Here is a 17,422-nt window from a genome sequence, read left to right as displayed (position 1 = left end):
CAGACGTCCCATATCCCAGGATTCCTTCCATCCTTGGCAAACCAGGACCATTTTTCGCTCTACTTCTTCCCATGGCTCACAAAGTATGGTGTATATGAGAATCTGGGTTTCTGGAATGGGTGACTCTGGATCAAACATTTCCAGGACTGTGTAAGAAATACTGGGAAGATTTTATTGTAAGTCCATTATTCCTAGAAGTTGGCATTTAGGTGCCAGTGGCTCTTAAACTCACCTGTAGGTTAGAATTGGGAGATTTCTGGACTTCACCTCACTTAGGGTGGAGTCATTTAATTGGGGTTCTGTTTTTAAAGTCCACAGTCACCCTAGAAGAACCACCAGCACAGAGAGAGGACTGCAAGTACATTTTCCTCCTGCATCGCTGCTACAGTGCTAGTTTTAGTCCCTCCCACGCCCTCCCTTCCTCTCCTCGTAGAAGACAAGGAAAAGTCATTTGGACTAGAAAGAAGCATCACCGACTGAAACTGGAGATGGTATCACCACTGGGTGTAAAATCTGAAATAACATCAGACAAGTACAGAAAGAGATATGTGCAAGAATGCTAATAGTCGCTTTGAAGGTAATGCAAAAACTTGGGAATAATTCAAACATCCGTCCACAGAGGAGTGGGAAAATAAAGTACGGCAGTAAATACCTGTAACTGGAAAGAACAGCTCAGCTAAAATGTCCCGACATTGGACCCAAGTGAGTGAGTGAGTGAGTGTGTGTGTGTGTGTGTGTGTGTGTGTGTAGAGGCTACTATCATTGACTCCTTTCAGGACTTAGGAGTCTTCATTTTGACAAGGAGGCTGTCTCATAGCAGAGGATTCCAGGGAGCATCCTAACATCTGTAGCAGTAATAAAACCAGTAAGGCAGCACGATGGCCTCTTGCCAGCTGAGAGAACATCTTTCTCTGCAGACCTCAGGATGCACAGAGAGGTCCCAGCATCGGGTCGTGGCCTCTGCATTAAAGTCCTGCATTGCAACTCGGAAGCCAACTCTTCTCAGTGCAGGGCCCTGCATTGCTCTGCAGAAGGTGCAGAGCTGGGCACTGCATCTCATCCATCATCCCTCCCTCCCTCCCTCCCGCTGTCCACAGGGAGCGAGGACTCCATTAGGAATGCAGGTGTGATGGGAAACCTCCGCGTTCCAGCTTGTTCCTCTTGTTTGGCGCTTCTAGGCTGCTGGCGGAGGAGGCTTACTCGTAAGAAGGGCCGCGAACTTACCTGGTCCTAGTTTGGCCACGGCGTAAAGGAGGTCATAGTTGAGGACCGGCGTGGCGTCACTGATAGGCTTCCAGCCAACCGGAGGAGATGAAGGGGGCGAGATGAGGAACTGTTTGGCAGGCTGTGGAGGGGCCAAGTGCAGTTTGTCTCCATCTGTCTCGGGGGTCTGGACCTTTCAAACAGAGCAGAATGGGACACGTGATTTTCCCGCGCCTTTAGCTGGGCAGGACTCCACCGGCGGCCAGACTTCAGTGGCAGTCACGCCATGCGCTCATTTTCGGACTCAGTACTCAGGACAGCAGTTTCTGTCTTTTTGATAAGCACCAGGGTCACCTTGAGGGCCTCCTAAACACATTGCTGAGCCCTGCCCCCGAATTATGCTGTAGGCACGTGTGGGTGTGTCCGTGATGTTCTTCCTCAGGTACCATCTGCCCCCACCACCCATTTTCTGGTTTTGCTTTTTGTTTGTTTCAATTGCACACTGCTGCAGCTCTACCGAGCTCCTAACCCAGTGGTTTCAACCTGTGGCTTGCAACCCCTTTTGAGGGTCGAGTGATCCTTCACAGGGGTCACTTATGACCATCGGAAAATATGGATATCTACATCGTAATTCATAACAGTAGTAAAATTACAGTTATGAGGTAGCAACGGAAATCATTGTATGGTTGGGGGGTCACCACAACACGAGGAACTGTATTATAGGGTCACAGCATTAGGAAGATTGAGAACCACTGCCTAACCCTTCCCATCGCCCTAAGGATAACTATGCACCCCTTAAATAAAGACTACCACTCCAGTCTCCTACTACCCCCTGATGGTGGCCAAGCTGTGTCTACTTCGGTGGACTTACTTAACTGTTTTATGAGAATGGAACCACAGAACAGGTGAGCTTTTGTGTCTAGCTCCCTACCACATTTTAAAGGCTCATTATTTGGTGATGGATTATCAATATTTCTTTTTACAGCTGAATAATATTCCTTTGTATGAATATACCACAGTCTCCCCATCCCTTATCTATTGAATAACTTTAGGTTGTTCTCACTTTTAACCTATTGTGAACAGTGCTGCTATGAATATTGTTGCTTAAGTATTTGTTTGCGTTCCCTAGTTTTAGTGCCTAGAAGAGTATTGCTGAGTCACATCATAACTCAATATCTTTTAATCAACCTAATCTATCTCTCTGCCATATACTGCATGCATACACACACACACACACACACACACACACACACACACACACACACACATATACATACACATACACACACGCAGAGTCTTTCGGTTTTGAGACAGGGTCTCACTGTGTAGCTCAGGCTGTCCTTGAATGCAAGGTCTTCCTCCTGCAGGCTGTAGCATGCTGGGATTACAGGCATACACCATCACAACCGATCCTGATGCAGGTTTTAATAAATGATGATCTGAGATTTGTCCTAGCTACACGAATTTGTAAGAGATGTAGGATTTTGCAAGAGTCTGCGGCTAACACCTGGGATCTTTCCTCTGTGCCGTGTTTGTGTGGTCCAAAGTTGGAATCCCACTCACAGGTCATTTGAGAGGTGGTTGTTGCCTAGTGATGGATGAGGCCTTGATGGAGATAACGGATACTGACTGCCTAGTGTTGTGGACCTTATGAACATCCCCAAGAACTACCCGTCCCTGTTTAGAATAGTGAGCATTTGGTTTTGCAAAGCATAAAATTTATTTTCATAGATTTATAACTCTTTGTCATAAATCTGAATCATTAGATAGTTTTAGTAGACCATTAAATCTATTTAATTTAAATTTTAATCATAACCCTTTTTAGGAAGGTTAGGAGTCACTGTAGTGGGATCGTTTTATTACAGCTCCTAGCTAGAATTTACTGTGCCTTTACCGGAATCCCGGCAATGCTACACAGTCTCCCATGTCATCATCATGAAAGCGGTACAGGTTGATGATGTCATCATTACGTCTTAAAGATGAGGACTCCGAGGTTCTGTGACTTGTCCTGATTAAAGCTCAGCGTGGCAGCTCTTAGAGCCCTATCCTCAGACACAGACACCGCTCTATCTGTGACTCACGAGCTGCGCCTAGTTCTTTTCCTGTTTTAAAAACCGTAACTCTTTGAGGATCTCATACATGTATAAATGTATTTTGATCATATTTGCTGCCACTCCTTTACCCTTCCAACCTCATGTTCTTTATGTTTTTATATCCCCTGCGTCTAATTTGTGTCCTCCAATGACGCTGTCCATGCACATGGGACCATCCACCGGAACATGGTCAACCTTCCAGAGGCCACACCCCCAAGGGAACTGCTTCCTCCTCTCCTAGCAGCCATCAACTGTCAAAAGCCCCTTAACTGGAGGTGGGGTCCCCCACCTCATGGTCCCCCTCACCCTCCATGCTGGAATGTTGACTGACTTATCTTGTGCAGGTCTTACACAACCACTGAATTTCTTTCTTAGTGAGCTAATTATAACAGCAAGCCAATTCATGCCTGCGGCCAGAAGAAGGCATTGGATTCCCCAGGAACTGGGGTTACAGACAGTGCTCGGAATTAAACCCTAGTCCTCTGGAAAAGTAGCCAGTGCTTTTAATTGCTGAACTATCTCTCCAGGTTCCCATTGATATTTTAATTTATTGATTTTTAAATTAACAATGACTCTTTAAATGTCTAGTTTATGTACATGAATGTTTGGCCCACATTTATGCATGTGCACCACATGTACACCTGGTACCCCAAGGGGTCAGAAGAGGGCATCTGATGCTTGTGAACCTCTATGCAGGTGCTGAGAATCAAATCTGGTTTCTCTGCAAATGCAACAAATGCTCTAAGCTTCTGGGCCAGGAGAGCAAGGCAAAAAGTTACCTGTGCGAAGTAGAGTTTTAGCTTCTTCCCTCGGAACTGGGTCTCATGAAGCTCTATCCGAGCACGGGCTGCTGATTTGGGGTGGCTGAAATTTATTCGAACACGTCGGAAACTCTTAAACAGCTGGAAAGTCACACATTCATCGTAAGTCCGGAACAGTCCCTCAAATTTTTCCTGATGAAAACAAACAGAGAAAGAAATCTATTGCTCATGGGTCTTGTACGATGCCATGTGACAAAAGCAGGCAACCTGGGTAGACTGTTGAAAACAGAAAGTTAAAACAGAAGGCACAGTGGTCAGACACAGCAGTTTCCTTATCCTGGGCAGCCATGAGAAAGAGAAGCAGTGTTCTCCAAACACCTACCCCAGCCTGAAGCCAACTTTGTTGTGGAATAGAAAAAAAATAATAAACCAATCAACTTTTATTGCATAAACCACTAAGGTTTTGCTCCCCCCCGCCACGTAAGCAAAGCCAAGACTCCATAATACAGAGCAGCAGTTTAAAAAGTTTGATTTGACACACAATTTTAATACAACTGAAAAACACCCATTACGTATTCATTTGTTCTTTCCTCATGTTTTTAGAAGGGTACAGAAATGGGAGTCATTTTGTTCTGATGTGTGGTTCACTAAAGTTTACCATGAGAGGTCAACACGGACACAAATAAGAGAACACCCAGAAGAGAGAGGTAAAAAAATAAATAAATAAAAGGGAAAAATCAGAGAACTAAATGGGCGTGTATAAAATTAACACCAGCTGCACAGTTCTTATTTTTTTTTTCCAAGACAAGGTCTCTCTGTGTAGCTTTGCACCTTTCCTGGAACTCACTTGGCAGCGCAGGCTGGTATCGAACTCACAGAGATCCGCCTGCCTCTGCCTCCCGAGTGCTGGGATTAAAGGCGTGCGCCACCACCGCCCGGCAGCCATACAGTTCTTGCTAGCCTTAAACAAGAACTTACCACTAGAAAAACCAATGTATATTAAGCACTGTACATTTTAAATAGAGAAATGGGTCTTAAGAGAGTCATTTCTATAATTAAAAAAAAAAACAACCCTGATTTTTAAATCCCGATAGTCAATAGTATTTTATTATAACAAGCAGAAGAGGAAATGCCTGGACAATGGATTCTACATGATTCATAGAATTTTGTGTGTGTGGTGTAAGTCTTCCAGTGGGTTGTGCACAGGGCAGGGCCAGAAGTTGATACTCAGTGTCTTTCTCAATCTCTCTCCAGTTTAGTTTGTGAAGCACAGTCTCTCAGTGAACTGGAGCTCATCATTTCAGCTAGGCTGACTGGGCAATGAACTCCAGGATCCACTTGTCCCTGTCCCACCCAAGCACGGGGGTCACAGCTGCATGCCACCATCCCCGGCTTTTAATTGGGTGCTGAAGATTCCATAACAGGTACCTTCCTTACTGAGCTCTCTCTCCAGCCCGAGGCTCATAGAATTTTAACCTGATGGATGATGAATTTACCCTTTCCATCCTCGCCGGCATCATTTCACAATTTGATATTCCCAGCTCACTCAGTAAGTTAAGACCAGATGAGGTCCCTGGGACCCTGGCTACAGAGCTGCTTTTCAACTGTATAATAATCACACTACTACTTGAATGGGACGAAATGTGTTATAGCAAGCCAGGGAAGGATAGCTATAAAATGACCCTGGGCTAAAGTTGTGACCACACGAGAGAGAATCAACATATGACATGGAGTTTGGAACCCATGAGTCCTGTGGCTTTTTAGACCAGACCTCTGCAGTTAGGGAAGGCTTCCTGTCTTTGGCATCCAGAAGATTTCATCTTAGCCTTTCATATACATGCCTGTGGTCCTTCCAAGTCCAGGTGACACCCTAGGCTGAGACCAAGCTCTTTCCATGCGTGACCCCCATGTCTGATGATGCTTTCTCTTGTATGCCAATAGGTCATTCCATTCCAGTAACCTAGAGTGTCCACTGAAAGCTTCGGGCTTGTTTTGCTTCTTAATGCTTACAGACATCCAGACATCTGATGGATTCTTTCTCCCTCTTTTCCAGCTTTGTTCTTTCTTCCTTTCCCTGACAGTAGCAAATCAAACATCTTTCCTTGCCATAGGCAAACAGTGTTTCCTGTTCCCCGCCCTCTGCCCCCATCTTTCAAGTCTTGGGATAAGCCAGCTCCAAAGCCTGAGCCTTTAGCTCCCACTCTAAGGGGCTCATTAAGGAATTCCTTCTTGCAGTCCTGTGTCTTTCTAGATAGGAATTCTGATAATTATCATCTCCTCTTGCCCGCCCCCCCCACACACACAGTGTGAATGTTCTGAGCTGACCAAAACTCAGTCAGTGGTTTGATTAGTTATGTGAATCCTCAGAAATGAGAGGGGTTAAATGTTAAAAACTCATTTTACGCTTAGCATGTATTTTAGGGCAAAATTCTTGAGTCCTGTCTCTGGGTCACTTATCTTCCCAGTAGGGAGGTTCCGCCTCCCCATCTCCTCACCAAGACCTAAGAAGATAAGGCTGACTAGTCCCCCAATGAGTTTCTTCTTCTTCTTCTTCTTCTTCTTCTTCTTCTTCTTCTTCTTCTTCTTCTTCTTCTTCTTCTTCTTCTTCTTCTTCCTCTTCCTCCTCCTCCTCTTCTCCTCCTTTTCTTCTCTTAATACCATGCTTCTTATTTTTAATACCATGTTAATCAGTTTGAGCTGCCGACCCCAAGTACTCATGTTAGAGGAAAGTAATCAAAGAGCTGGGCAAAAGCTCCAGGCTAATGGCCCTCGGCTCCGTCCATGCTGAAGGGCCTTGGCCAACCAGCAGCGCCAACTTTGTCCTCTCTACTGATCTCCAATAGGCGCTTCCATGCTGTTGTTGCCTGGACTTGGCTTCTAACGTAAGTGTCCTAGGTCATTTCTGCTACTGTGACAAAATATCCTGACAGAAGGCTAGGAAAATCAGGGAGTAAATGGTTTCTTTGGATTATAACTCCAACTTACAGTCCGTCATTTGGGGTTAGGTCAAAGCAGGAACCAAGCAGATAGTCACAGGCATCCACTCTCAAGAGCAGAGAGAAATGAATATACCCAAGCTATTTGCTTGCTTGCTTTTAAAGCTACTTTTCACTCTTACATAGTTCAGGACCCAGCCTAGGGAATGGTACCACCAAAGGAGCTCTTGACACTCACACTTGGAGGTCCTGCTCAGTGCTCAGGGGCCAGGGTTTTCACTGGATCATGTGAGGCTTTATGCCTAGATGTTAATAAACATCTTCCATGTGCTTGGAAGGCCCTCTCTACATGTTTTCATGATCTTGCAGTAGGGGTGGGTGAGATCTAGCCAAGAATTAGGGGGCTTCCATTAGTGACGTTATAAATATTCATATTTTGAGGAAGTAAACAGTATATAAGACAATTTGGCTTGAGAAAGACACAGCATATTGAGCCCATCAATGTACCCATAAATAAAACAATTACATAGAAAGACCAGTTTCTGAGGGGGTCTTCCACCTCCACCACGGCAAACCTAGTTCTGTGTTGATGCTCAGTGCCCATCAAGCACACAGTCAAATGTGGTCCTCCACTGGGCAACTTTTTCCACCTAACAGTTTTCTCTTCACATCTGGCTGTGAGGTCCCTCTCTAGCTTCTGGTCTGTGCTGTCCTATGGTGGCTCTCTCCAGTGTTTGATCTTAGGACTCCACACTCTAAGAAATTATTGAAGCGCCTAAAAAGATTTTATAGTGTAGATTTCCTCTCTTCATATTTATTCTATTAGAAATAAAACTGAAGTTTGAAAATATTTACTTGCAGAATGCATTTCGAAGCAACAGTAATACACCTGTTATATATTAGCCTAACCTTATTATGGGAACTCTCTGTCTTCAGAAAAATGACAAGCTCTGGCCAGAAGACTGCCGGCACTGTCTGTGTTGTGAATTGTCTCACCTGTGATCTTCCACCTTTCCCCAGTGCATTAGCTGCTGTGACTCAGCAGTGGAAGAAGTATGGGGAAGTGTGGATAATGGGAACAGCCTCTCAGGAATGTAGCTGTTCTTCCTTGATACACCAGTGCTTGACAAGTGGTCGATTCCAAAGGTCACTACAGCTCAGTCTGAAGCCACAACCAAACAGCACTGTGACCATATTAAGGCCTCTTGATCTAATTTTGCACTTTCAGTGGAGTTTATTTTTAACCCTCACATGATTTTATAATAGTAGACACTGTCATTTGTAAAATATCTTCCTTAAGTTATATGGCCTCACAAAATGATCAGTGTAATCACTATTAAAATTATAGTCAATAATATTGATTACCAAAACATCTTGTGGATAAATTTTTTTCCAAATTAATATTTGGCTTTAAATCTTGTGGTTTATCACTGGCAACATATATAACAGCTATTAAAAAAATCGTGTGTGTGTGTGTGTGTGTGTGTGTGTGTGTGTGTGTGTGTGTGTGTAGGTGCTAGTAGAGGCCAGAAGATGGCATTGGATTACTTGGAGCTGGTGTTACAACCGGTGAACCACCTGAAATGGGCACTAGGAACCAAACTATCATCCAGCCGTACGAACTCTGAACTTGCCTTCATCCCAGGAGGTTTTCCTTTTTAAAAGTTAGCATACCAAGTAAAGCGCTTCATTATGGCATTGCATACATGTTATTATACTGTGTTCTTCTTCATCCTTCCCACAGGACCTCCACTCAAGCCAATCCTCCTTCCCCAGAGTCTTCCTCTTCACCAAATGTTCCCCTCTTTTCTCACATAGCACATGCCTTTCATTACATGGAGAACGTTGGATTTGGGGGTTTCTATCTTTTGATGGGTTTGGCTTTTGTAAGTGCAGCCTGCATACTAAGCTCTTTAATTGAGCTCACGGTAGCTGACCCTGCGGCTATTCTAGGCATGCTTTCAATTTGGACATTTTAAAAGCAATCTAGCTCTAGATCACAGCTAGAGAGGACCTTCAAAAAGAAAAATGCAATCATGTCCCTTCCTTCATACAATCCTCCGGTGGTTCCCCATAGTTTTCAGAATGAAGCTCGGCTTAGCATTTCAAGGCCATTCATAAGATGGCTGTCACAGATGGATGTCATATCATACCCCACCTCTGTCTCATTCTGTTCCCTATACCCCAGTCAAACTCCACTCAGAGGTCCCAAAGGAAGGGTCTTCTCTCTCCAGGCTTTCTTCTTGCCTTGTTCTCTCTTCTGCTGGCCACACCATTTTGTTTTAGGTAACTCTGAATTGTGCAAGCCCAGCCCAGCTTTCATGCCGGAGAAGCCTTTCTCCAATCCCACTCCGGCGGGAATTCCCTCCCGTGGTGTTATCACTAAGTTCAGTGAGGGGGGGCAAAGGCTCCCTCAAAGTTGTCTTGGACTTGAAGAGCAGGAAGGGTGTCATTGTCCTTCCTGTTTTGTTCTCTCCTTAGTGAAGTGTCACCTGTATGCCACACCGGAAGTTTAGACTCCCAAGAGAGCTCACCTGGTAGTGAAGGGAGCGAGTTAGTGTCGGGAGAGTAGCCTTCCGACCCGCAGGCCACATTTTGGAGTATTTGTTCTTTTCATTAATCAAATCAATCCACATGAACTAAGCAAATGGATTAAGATGCTCCATGTAAAGATAAAAAGGGGAAGGCATGATTGAATCTGACATATTCTTAACCACTTTCTCTTCCTCTGCCCAGCTTCAATTTCCACTTGCTTAGAGCCATTCAAAAACTCAGATTCTCTTGTCAGACTACTGTTGCAGTGTGTGTGTGTGTGTGTGTGTGTGTGTGTGTGTGTGTGTGTGTATTAAGAAATAGTGCAGGGAATAGATGGTATATAAAATATGTGTTTAATTTGATGCAGGCAAATGAGATTGTGACTCCAGGCAGGAGGGCCACAGAATCGAAAGACATATATTCTTATTAACCTGATCATCTCTTTAAAAATGGTGTTTTCTAACTGATTTCCACCCCCCATGAAACTGAAATGGCATTTGCTGTATTTTAAGAGGCAGATATGAGCATTTTAAACAACAACTCAATCATTAAATCTAAAAATAAAGTCGAGGTTTTATGCTTCCCATTGTTTTTCTGCTGGCCCCTTTCCTCCTCTTCATTCCGGCGGGGTTCTAAGCCTCACTCCCCAGGCAGTGCCTTGTTATACAACTGCACCGTTATTAAGCAGGTACAGAATTGAAGGAGATAGAAATGAACGGGAGCTGAGCATCTGCCGCCAGCCAGCGCCTGCATGAGTCTCACATCTATTTTCCTAGCAAGACGCTTCCGGGAATACACACATTTGCTTTCTAAGCTGCAGGTCAGGGACTTGCTGATGCTTTCAGGCCTGCAGGCTCATTTGGGAAAATACATCTCTCAGGAACACCACACTGGGATGCAGTTAGGAGGTGGGAACGAGGAGCTGGACAGATGGCTCAGTGGTTAAGAGAGCCTGCTGCTCTTGCTGAGGACCTGGGTTCGTTCCCAGAACCCACATTGGGCTACTCACAACCACCTGTAACTCCAGGTCTGGGGGATCTGATGCCCTCTTCTGGCCTCTGCAGGCCCCTTCATGAATGAACACACACACACACACACACACACACACACACACACACACACACACACACACACACTTAAAAAGAAAAAGATAAGAACTGGAATTCCATAAACGAGGTCTTCCAGATTCTCAAGGTGGAGGTGAGGCCTGCTTTCCTATTGGCCTGTCAATAACTGATGAACACATGTTTAGGAAGTGTCATGTTAAATTAAAAGGCTAAATTCTAAGTAAGTTTCCCATCACATCCTTCTGAAGACAGGCAATTTGAAGTTTAATCCGTTCCTTTTCCTACTTGGCATACGATCAAAGCGAGGCTGCAAATGCAGTGTAGAAGCCTTTTAGTTATTTCTTCCCATGAAATCGAAATGGCATTTGCGTTCTTGAAAGAGACAGATGCCAGAGCGACTTTCATGACTCAATCATTCAATCTAAAAGTGCAGTTTCTCTGCTTCTTGTTTTTTCCCATCAGCCATTTCCCTCCCCCTTCCCCTTCTTCCTATTTCACTCAGGCTCTGTGTCTCTCTCTTCTCAATAAGATGACACCAAACAGGAGGGGCCTGAATGAGAAAACTGTATGTAAATTTCTTGTGTTCGTCTTTCTTGATATTCGAAGTTAAAATGACTGCCTTAGTCCGACCCCCCAAATTCAGGATGTGAGAGAGCTAAAGGAAGGAAAGCCTAACAGTCAACCCCAGTGAAGGCTGAACCAGATTTACAAAAGCCAAACTATGGCCACAGCTAACACTGAGCGTAATTTGGGATTTCCATTCTCTACAATGACTAAATTTCCACTCGGGAATTTGTAAGACAGAAACTGTTTGCAGCTCAGGCTACCGTGTGTTTCTGCCCTCTCGAATCCCCTTCTTTATATACTCATTTCTTCTTACAGTAACCCTCTGAGACAGTTACAGCAACAGGGAGGAAGAAAGGGGTTAGGGGCAGAATGAATGCTTGTCCAAGGGGGCCAGCCTTAGCTACAGGCAGGAAATTCCTCGCAGAGAATCTGGCTCCCTCCTGGCCTTCGAGTCTGAACGTCCAGGCTGCTCACCCATGGCAGGGGGTAACAGGATCTAAGACAGCTTTCACTTCTTTGCTGCGTCTCATCAGAAAGGATGGACACAGCCTCTGTCTTCAGACAGATTTGCCGGGGCACATCTCTCACGAAAACCTCTCGTGTAATCCTAGGAGAAGTGACAGGAAATCCGAAAGAAGCTGCGTCTATGAAAAGGAAGAGAGTTGAGTTGATAAGCTTCAGGTAAATACCCAGGAGTGGTACAGCCGCCTCCCGTGGTATTTTTTTTTTTTTTTTGAGAGCCTCCATACTGATTTCAATGGGCGTTTCCATAGTTTCCATTCCCACCAGTAGCATCTAAGGGTCCTAAACACATCATTAAATGACAGAAAAGCCCTCATAACGTATAAATAACGTAAAACGTGAGAATTTTACGTGGCCGCCTCAGATTAGAAGCAACTGAACATGGTCTTACGGCGATGAAACTGCATTTCTTCCTTGATGTGCATGTGCTCCACACATGTGTTCAATGTTTTTTTTTTTTTTGTTTTTTTTTTTTTTTTGTTTTTTTTTTTCCGTACACTTGATTCAGGTCTCAGACCCTTGCCAGCCAAGTAAGACGGTTTGACCAAGAATTCCACGGAGAATTATTTCTCTTTGTGTGGCATAAATGAAAGCGTGGAGCGAGGCAGGGAAGCCGGAGAAACTGGGAACTCATAGTGACCACTATAATTAGAATTGTTATATAAGGCATCGTTCAAGCCAGGGCACTGAAGCTGGGGTTGCTGTCCATTATGCTGTGACCTCAGCAATGTCTTGGCACGGTGGTTTTATGGTCCCCAACTGCCTGATCCTCTGAACCAGTGGTCCCTAAACTATGTCCTCTGGGTCCCTGCAGAGACCTAGCCATCCTCTCTGTACAGATGCGCAGGCTTCCTGGGCTAAGCTTAGTGTGCACCAGCGTCTCTACCAAGAGCTGCATATTTCAAGGCTACTGAGTGACGGACTATGTTTTAACGGTGGTGGAAGTTCCTAGGTGGGCTAACGAAAGGACACTGGTTAAATTTTCAGTTACAGAGTCTGGGGGCTTGGCACATCTCTTAGCTACTTCCCAAGAGCACAGAGGCATTGAATATTTTCACTTTTCAGAACTAGCAGGAACTACTAATAGCTACCGGACCTCCTTGTGGATGAGCTCTGTTCAGCAGCTTCACACAGCAGGTGTGTGAACTCTAACCTCGGAACCTATGGAAAAACGTCAGGTACTGTGGGGCACACTTGTAATTCCAGTGCTCGGGAGGCAGAGACAGGAGGATCTGGGAGGGGGGGACTTGTGGGCCAGCAAGTCTACCCTAATTGATGAACCCCAGGTCCCAGTGAAAGACCCAGTTTCAGAAAAAAAAAAATGGGTAGTGACTGATGGCCTACACCCCCTCCCCCAACACACATGTGAACCTGCACACACCACACAAAATGTTTTTAAGGAGAGCACTATTTACATTAGAAAGAAAGGTTTCCATCCTGACAGTCCAGCCTGTCGACAAGAGGCTACCACCAGCAGCAGCACCAGAAGCACCAGCATCTTCTCTATACCCTCAAATGCTGTCGGACGGGCACCATCTTGGGGGTCCCAAGCCCTTGCATTTACTAATGAATTCACAACTTTCCTGTCCACAGATAGTTGGCATTCCAAAGGTCTAAGGTGAAAAGATCTCAGACTGGAGCATTTGACACTTGGAAGAGTTTACCCACATGCTGAGGAGTTCTTTTACAATAATGCTGCTCTCGTGAGGATGGTCCTTGGGCGTCAGTGGTCTTCATCTCAGCACTAACGAGCGCCTTTGGAGTTGTGGTTTGTCACTCCAGCTAATGTCTTCATTTTTTTAAATAATGTATTTCTTTATTTTATGTGCATTGGTGTTTTGCCTACATGTAGATCTGTGTGGGGGTGCCAGTTTCCAGGGAACTAGAGTTATAGACAGTTGTGAGCTGCCATGTGGGTGCTGGGAATTGAACCCAGGTCCTCTGGATGAACAACCAGTGCTCTTAACCTCTGAGCCATCTCTCCAGCCCTAACGTCTTCATTCTTACAACCACTGTTTGCACTTTACTGTCTCACTCTTACAGCAGCCCATTGGATAGGTGGGACACTGTGTTAGTAGATCCCGTGTCCAACATATTAAATGGCGTAAGATCTTATCTGCGCTGATGAGCCATGTGCCAGCATGCCTTCAAGGTAAGCCTAGGGCAATTCCTTTTGTTTCCTGTCACTTCAGTGGCACATCTGAGGCAGTGCATTCCTAAGAATGGTACCTTCCCCTCAAGACATGAAAATAAACATCGGGTTTCCAAATCTCACTCGGCTTTCCTTGCTCCATCAGTTAAGCTGCCCTTTGGCATCCTTGGACCTCTCTGCCGAGAGATGATGTGCCAATGACCCATTGCAAACCCTTGCCTGAAAGGTAAATAATATTATAAACCAACAGCTCAGAGCAGCCCCACGGGCGACAGCAGAAATGACACTAGACCTTGGGTGGGACTTGACGCACAAACAGGACGAAACTCAAAGTCATCACAGCAGTGTCGAAAATCAAGGACCCTGGAGCTGGAAGGTGGCTCCATGGTGAAGAGCATGGACGGCCCCCTCAGAGGACCCAAGTTTGGCCTCCGGCACCCAGGGCTTTATGAACGCTAAGGCAGCAGACCTTCCTTTCTGTCAAATATCCTCCGCAGCAGGAGTTGGGATTTTCTATTTCAGGAAACACAGTTTCACTCACTGCACAGGGGTGCGCCTCGCCACTTGTCTCATTAAAGAATCACATCTGTCTCATTCCTACAGTGTCTGAAGCCCTGCCTATTTCTGTTGAAGACATCAGCCTCTGTCTCAATAACACCAAAAATGTGTCCATCCAGTTCCAGCTTGTTTGAGCTACTCTACTAAATGTCCTCTTTAGGCTCCCTCCCACGTATTCCCCTGGCTCACATGGGGGCCACCGTATACGACAGTCACATGAGGCTTCCTTTTCATCTCAAGCTTGCGTGGTTCCCTCTGCCTCACGAGTCTCCTTATCCCCTTCTTCCTTGGACAACACTGTCTGCTATGTGGGGAGGGCAGACGTTTTGAGTCACAGCCACTCCCAAAGGTGACAGGTAGTAAGTATCTTGAGCCCTTGAACTGCCAAAGATGGATGTATCTCACCATCACACAAGAATGGCTTGATAAGAGAACCTGGTTTAATGAATGCTTTGTTTGGGGCCAATGAAATGGCTAAGTGTGTAACTCTGTTGCTCTGTAAGCCGGACAACCACAGTTCAAATTCCAGAATCCCAATAGAAGTAGAAGAAAAGAACTCCACAGAGTTTTCTTCTGATCTCCGTGTGTGCTGTGACATTTGCATACCACACACACACACACACACACACACACACACACACACTAGTAATGATAATAATTAAAAGGAACTACTTTATTCCAGAACTTGTGCAGGCAAATATGAAAATTTGCAGAATCATGCTTCTCGAGGTGGCCCCTAGAAACTTGCATGTGTGAGACAAGGAAAGCACACTAACAATGAGCTCATCCTCTCCTCAGAGTCTGCCATTTTCTAGCCAACTGTCTTATACCATGCCCTCTATGAACCAACAGAAGCATGACTGTCACCCGATTTTGTCTTTGGGGGATCACATACACAGTTTATGTAGGGATATGCATTTTTTACCCCCATTCCTGTTTCCTGGAGAGCAGGTTAGCAAACCACAGTTAATTCCAATTTTTCTGTTTATGCAAATAAAGTTTTATTGGACCACATTTACTTTCATTTGTTACATATTAAAACTTTGGAGAACAATGCAGAGTCAAGACATGTGGCCCACTAAACCTAAAATATGTACCTAGATGGATATTCTTTAAAAAACTGTGTGTGTGTATGTGTGTGTGTTTGTGTGTGTGTGTGTGTGTGTGTGTGTTTGTGTGTGTGTGTGTGTGTGTGTGTGTGTGTACATGCAGGTGCACTTGTGTGTGTGTGCGCATGCACCTATGTGTACTTGCAGAGGCCAGAGGAGGATGTTGAATGTCCTAATCTATTACTCTTCACCTTATTCCTCTGGAACAGGATTTCTCACTGGAACTGGAGCTGTTCTGGCAGCCAGCAAGTCCCAGGGTTCCTATTATCTCTCCCCGCAAATCCCAGAGTTGGGGCTATAGGCCTATACATGACCACACCCAGTTTTTATCACAAATGTATCTGATTGGCTTGTGGTACCTCTTCCTATATTTAAGGCTGCGGGGAGCTTTTTTTCATTTTGTTCCTGCTGTTATAGAGAGACTTCATTAGTGAAAAATCAAACTGTGGTGACTTGAGTAAGAATGGCCCCCACAGGCTCCCATATCTGAATGCTTTGTCATCAGGGTATGGCACTGTTTGAGAAGAATTAAGAGGTGTGGCCTTGTTGGAGGAAGAGGGTCATGGGAGGGGGTTGGGGGTGGGGTGGGGAGGGTGGGCTTGGAGGTTTCAACGGTCAGGATGTAGCTCTCAGCTACTGCTCCAGTGCATGCTCCCCACCATGATGAAAATGGATTAAGCCCCTGAAACTACAAGCAAGTCCCCAATTAAATGCTTTCTTTTGTAAACGTTGCCTGGGTCATGGTGTCTCTTCACAGCAAAAGAACAGTGACTAAGACATAAATACTTTCCAAGTTTGCTATTTCAAGCCAGAAGTGCATCAGAGACTTCTTGTGGAGATTATATGAGGTTGAAATGCATGAAATTGCATTTCATGAAGGTCAAAAACCATTGAATATTGGCAATTTTTTTTTGCAGTTCAACCTGCAAAAAATAAGTGAAAGCACAGGGCACTAGGAAACAGAACTGACAAACCAAGGAATTCTTCCACAATGCACTTCAAAGAGATAAAAATGAACAACGTTTGAAAATGCATTTTGTACAAAATTCATTTCTTCTTCAGTATCCAGGAAGGGGGCTCATAATTGCATGCCAATTTTGATAATAATTGGGCACTTTTCACTGTAACAGGGGTGTTTGGCTGGTTTCTGGTGGCCTCACCAAGCACTGGGGTGCACATAGTGACTGAGAGACATAGGCATGAGGTTGTTAGATCACAGATTGATGGGACCTAAGACAGCAGAGAGCAGAGAAACCATCCTGCACTCTGTTTGCACAGGTCTTTGAAGCATTTTCTCAAGGAATAGCAACCATGGCTGGGCTCCTAGGCATTTGGGGGAATCAGATTGGGGGGGGGGATGCTGTTCCAAAATGTTGGCTGTAGGCAGCTCATGATTAAACTGCTTTCTCAACAACCCTCTAGTCCTAGGCTGCCATTTTGTGCATCAATAGACATTTAGACATGCTTTTTTTTTTCCTTTCATAAAGATAAGAGTATTGGATTCTCCATTTTCCCCCTACTGTTTCATCCATAGAAATGGTTTTTTAATTTTTTGATTCTTTGAGAATCTCATCTATGTATACAATGAAATACGATCATATCTATTCCCCTCCTCCTTTCACACTTTTCACCATAAACACACCCTCCTTCCAACTTCCTGTCATTTTCTTCTTTGACAGTCCACCAAGTGCAATTGATGATGTCCTTAAATGCACAGATGTGGGGCCATCAACTGAGGCACGGGACAACACCCAGTGGCCTCAACCCTAAAGAAGAATGATTTTCTCTCCCTCAGCAGATACCAACTTCCGAGAGCTCCTCTATAAGGAATGGGGCCATGTGGAAATTTTGACTGACTTGATCTTGTTTGGGCGATCACAGCTGCTGTGAGCTCATAAGTACAGCATCCATGCCATGTC

The 17,422-nt window shown here is 44.9% G+C and overlaps 2 protein-coding genes across 3 annotated transcripts in view; one reads left to right on the top strand and one right to left on the bottom strand.

The window, feature by feature from the left end:
• Positions 1 to 17,422, bottom strand: part of Rcan2 (regulator of calcineurin 2) — a 227,807-nt gene that overhangs the window by 19,514 nt on the left and 190,871 nt on the right. For both annotated transcript variants that reach the window (XM_028890686.1, XM_028890687.2), the window contains 2 exons: positions 4,076 to 4,249; positions 1,225 to 1,396 (listed from right to left, as the gene is read on the bottom strand). In XM_028890686.1, the coding sequence (XP_028746519.1) occupies positions 1,225 to 1,396; positions 4,076 to 4,249 (346 nt within the window). The remainder of the gene's footprint in view (positions 1 to 1,224; positions 1,397 to 4,075; positions 4,250 to 17,422) is intronic.
• Positions 4,156 to 17,422, top strand: part of LOC114707835 (insulinoma-associated protein 1-like) — a 205,422-nt gene continuing 192,155 nt past the window's right edge. Inside the window, exon 1 of the mRNA XM_037200251.1 lies at positions 4,156 to 4,248. The gene's annotated coding sequence lies outside the window, so the exon portion shown is untranslated. The remainder of the gene's footprint in view (positions 4,249 to 17,422) is intronic.

This window comes from Peromyscus leucopus, chromosome 16_21 (genome assembly GCF_004664715.2).
Source record: "Peromyscus leucopus breed LL Stock chromosome 16_21, UCI_PerLeu_2.1, whole genome shotgun sequence".
Classification (NCBI taxonomy): Eukaryota; Metazoa; Chordata; class Mammalia; order Rodentia; family Cricetidae; genus Peromyscus; species Peromyscus leucopus.
Note: the sequence above shows the minus strand (reverse complement) of the source record. Positions and strands in the feature narration are given on the sequence as shown.